The 3,929-nt window shown below is 33.7% G+C and overlaps 1 protein-coding gene across 2 annotated transcripts; it reads right to left on the bottom strand.

The window, feature by feature from the left end:
- Positions 1–2,719: 2,719 nt before the first annotated feature.
- LOC106085284 (ATP synthase subunit d, mitochondrial) lies at positions 2,720–3,580 on the bottom strand. 2 transcript variants are annotated; one of them, XM_013249469.2, is made up of 2 exons: positions 3,355–3,580; positions 2,720–3,284 (listed from the first exon to the last, which is right to left on the bottom strand). In XM_013249469.2, exons 1-2 carry the CDS (start codon positions 3,465–3,467, stop codon positions 2,813–2,815), a joined length of 585 nt encoding a protein of 194 aa, XP_013104923.2. In that variant the 5' UTR covers positions 3,468–3,580; the 3' UTR covers positions 2,720–2,812. The 2 variants fall into 2 exon arrangements, with proteins under 2 accessions (XP_013104923.2, XP_013104922.2); XM_013249468.2 differs by having other exon boundaries at positions 2,720–3,287; positions 3,355–3,578.
- Positions 3,581–3,929: the final 349 nt, after the last annotated feature.

The raw sequence follows: 3,929 nt of genomic DNA, 5'->3' as shown, positions 1-3,929 counted from the left end.
TCACAACCCCATTTGCTGATCAAAACCACTTCGGAATTATTACATGTGTTCAACTGTTCTTCAGTAAAATTAGAAATAATTCTAACAGCTGTATTTTCAACAAGATCAGCAAGTTTCACTCTTGCTTTTAATTCGTCCACGTATATATTTGATGGCACCATTTTCGTCCTGGTGTTGTACAATTTATGTTTTGAGGGTAAACAACCCCATCCTTTTTCACGAAGAGCCTTCCTCATTGTTGAGTATTTGTTTCTTGAGAGGCCTAGGTTCAAAATCAGGGCCAGTGCATCTTCCTCCGTGAATTCTGTAGTCGATTTTGGAGTTGGAATACTTTCTACCATTCTCTTTACCCTTTTCGGAGATGCTAATGGTAAAACATCGACAATTCGTCCAACATTTTTTGGTTGTGTTTTTAACAATGCTGTTTTGAACGTATCTTTTATTAAATTTGGCGGATGTGCCGCCAATAGTTCCTCTTGTTTTTTCTTTTTGGTTTTCTCCGTAACTTCGTCGTATGCTTTGCTAGGCCGGCCGGGAATCAGCGGTTTAATTTCAATAAGTAGATCCGATTTCAGCCACTTCTCATACATTTTGAAAAACTTGATTTTTGCGAATGAACATTCTGGCAACCTTCTCTCAAATGATTTGTAGAATTTTTCAAGTTTGTCTAAAGCGTCTTTATTTAGCCTTATTCCATATATGTGGTCCAAAGTGTAAACAAGTTCCTTAAATGACTCCGTGTATGATTTGGAATCATTTTTGATGTCCCATACAATTTTCGAAAGAGTGGAATACTTCAGTATGACTTCCATAACTTATAAATGTCCTTTACGCCTCTACAAAATATAATGAAGAAAATTTGGATTTTGTTCAAATATTTATGCAATATATTCACAATTAATGACCCATTTCAGGTATCAGACGCAATCGTAAAAAGGGGTCCAAAGTGCCTCTTTTTACTTACTCTTCTATAATTATTTACCTGGACTCGAATTTGGTTAAAAAAAATGACAATGAATTTTTTATGGGTAGGTTTTTTCACATTCATTGATACGGTGGATTTCCTGGGAATTCGACATAGCGAAACAGGTAACATTTGTCTGCATCAAATCTTAACACAAATATATATATATATGCAGGTATATTTCTAGGTTACTTTTTATTCAAAAATCATCAGCTTACATTAAAAATAGATGAAGGTACTATACAAACGCACGCCGATGCGAAGTGTTTTCGCTCTAAAACACATATTTTTATTCCAATTTTTTTAAACTTTGGCAGGAGACCTTTTTTTATTCTAACACATTTGTATTGTAAACCCTGGGCAAATCTATCAATGTTTTAGTGTAGGCCCCATATAAGGTTCCATTTCACAAATAGACATTTTTATATAGAGTTTAATGAAGTGTAAATGAATTTTAGAGTAGATAGAATCCGAGTTGAGAAATGTTTTATACATCGTTGGAAAGGTATGAAAATTTCCTTTACGATAAGGTATGTTGCGTAAATATGGCTATAGTGTGTCATGTGCAATTAGGACAACAAAAACAAAATTTGGGAAATTCGACTTTTTTGAAAAATTGACTTTTTTATTGCCGGTTCCATAAAATGGAATAGAATAGAGATATTTCCATGATTCTTTTTGTGTTTTGTAGAAGAAGTGTTACCAAATAAAAGTTTATTTAACATCTTTGCAATAAAATGTGACGTAATACTTGTTTTTTAGCAATGAATATAGCACTACTTGAAAATTGACTTTTTTCAGTATTTTGATCGCTACGATCTCATTTATGGCTAGGATATGGCGAGACATACCTTAAAATGTTGGGAACATTTTAAGCTTTCATTTAAGTTCAAAAAAAGCGAAAAAATCCCCGTGGAACTTTTTTTCCAGTGAGAAACTTTTGAAGTTTAGTAAAAAAATTGGCCATTTTGGTCTTAAGATAACGGTGTTGTTTGATATCGAAATTAGCCAAATTAGCACTTAAAACTTTTCTTAATACCTCGACTTTGTGAAAATGGAAAGAAATGATAATGCTTTGACGGCCAAAGTTTGCGAAAACTTAAAGGAAATGGGAGTATCTTTTTTGAAAAATTTTGCAATTTTTTGACAAAAAAAATATTTTTCATATTGAAAACGATGCCATTTTTAAACCGCCAAAGATATTCACGTGATTCCTTTTGTATTTTATGCACACATATGCTGGCATAATTTGTGTGAAGTATGAAGTTTATAGCTTTAAAATTGACGGAGTTATTTAAAAAACACTGAAAAAAACCAAGGCCAAATTTTCATATTTTAAAATTAAACAATTCATAACTCCTTAACAGTACACGATGGCATGGTACTTTATGCATAAGTTTTTTAGATCTTGTCAAGCTCTTTCTCTAGAGTCCTAAATCATGTAAATCGGTTGAGTAGATCAAAAGTTATGGCCCCCAGAAGCTTGGAGAAGTCAAAAGTGGTCAACTTTGACACCCTGTAGCTCACCCTGTATTAAAGATATGGACCAACAACAGCACTTTTCTGAAAGCCTATGTCCTCCTCTACAAATGTCTAGAACATTTTGTATGGCTAAAATCAACAGATAAAAAGTTGTAGACTTATTTCCAATTTTTTTGCCATTTGGCCCACTGTGCGTCATTACGTGGAAAATTTATTTGGAAACGTCCACCAACACAAATTTATTTTCAATTTAATACAGAGAAAGTAAAAGCGTACCTAGTTCGGCCATGCCAAATTTTTTTTATTTCCCACCAATAAAATGTCAACCTAAATAGAATAGTGAATATATTCCAACCTTTCCACTGATTAGGTTTTAACTTCACCCTTTCCTTTGACGTTTTTAGTAAGATTCTGGTCAAAATCGGGACTGGCCGGTCCCACCCGCTGTTCAGAAGGATCGTGTGGCCAAAATAAGGCTTTACCTTGCCGCGGTATAAACTCCGCCAAATCTTCGCGTTCTGTTACAAATTGTTCCATTGTCATTTCTTCATAGGGGACAAGACTGCGAAGACGTTTCAGTTCAGCCTCATAACATTGAATGCGGGAATTCGATTCTTCAATGTATTGACGAACTTCTTCTTTAACTTTTTCCGTTAGTTTTTCCAATTCCTCATAGTATTTGGAAAAATCATTTAACTCGTGTCTCATGTTAAAAGTGCAATCCAGCTCTTCATAGTCACATTGGAATTGCGAGACCATGTTGACATATTCCTGACGTACATTACTGCGATAATAGTCCCAATCTATGAAAGGCAATTTAGCTGGTAATTGATTGACTCTCCTGAGAATAAGTAGGGGAAATATTTGAATTAGGTTAAGGGATACTAGCAATTTAGAGCATCAATTACCTATGATATTCCAAGGTTTTGTCTCGAAATTTCTCAAATTGCTTCATTTGATTTTTGGGAACACGTTTTACCAGATCTGCTAAACTCACGGTTGATAACTTTTTGGCGGCCATAAGAAAGAAAATGAAAAAGGTGTAGAAAATATATATAAAAAAAAAACCCTTAAATATATCAGTTAATATGAGATTAGGGAAATGTTTACAATCTAAAATTTATTTTTAAATGTAAACTATTGAGATTTGACATTAAATGAGACACGCACATTAGGGTGAATTTGAAGTAATGGAAAATAAAATGACACCTCCCCATAACCTTAGTTTTTGAAAAGCCAAAACTTCCAGTTTTATTGTTGCGAAAATTAATGACTGGTGAACTGTAAGAGACAAAATCAGCTCATTGAATGTAGTGAAATAATGAACTAAATGGACTAGTGAAGGGATTAAACTAGTGAACTAACTAAACTAGTGAACCAACTGAGCTAGTGAGCTATCTGAACTAATAAACCAACTGAACTAATGAACCATCTGAAATAGTAAACTAACTGAACTAGCTGAACTAGTGAACTAACTGAACTA

The sequence above is a fragment of the Stomoxys calcitrans genome, chromosome 5, assembly GCF_963082655.1.
Source record: "Stomoxys calcitrans chromosome 5, idStoCalc2.1, whole genome shotgun sequence".
Classification (NCBI taxonomy): Eukaryota; Metazoa; Arthropoda; class Insecta; order Diptera; family Muscidae; genus Stomoxys; species Stomoxys calcitrans.
The sequence above is the reverse complement of the archived record's forward strand: the minus strand, read 5'-3'. Positions and strand labels throughout refer to the sequence as shown.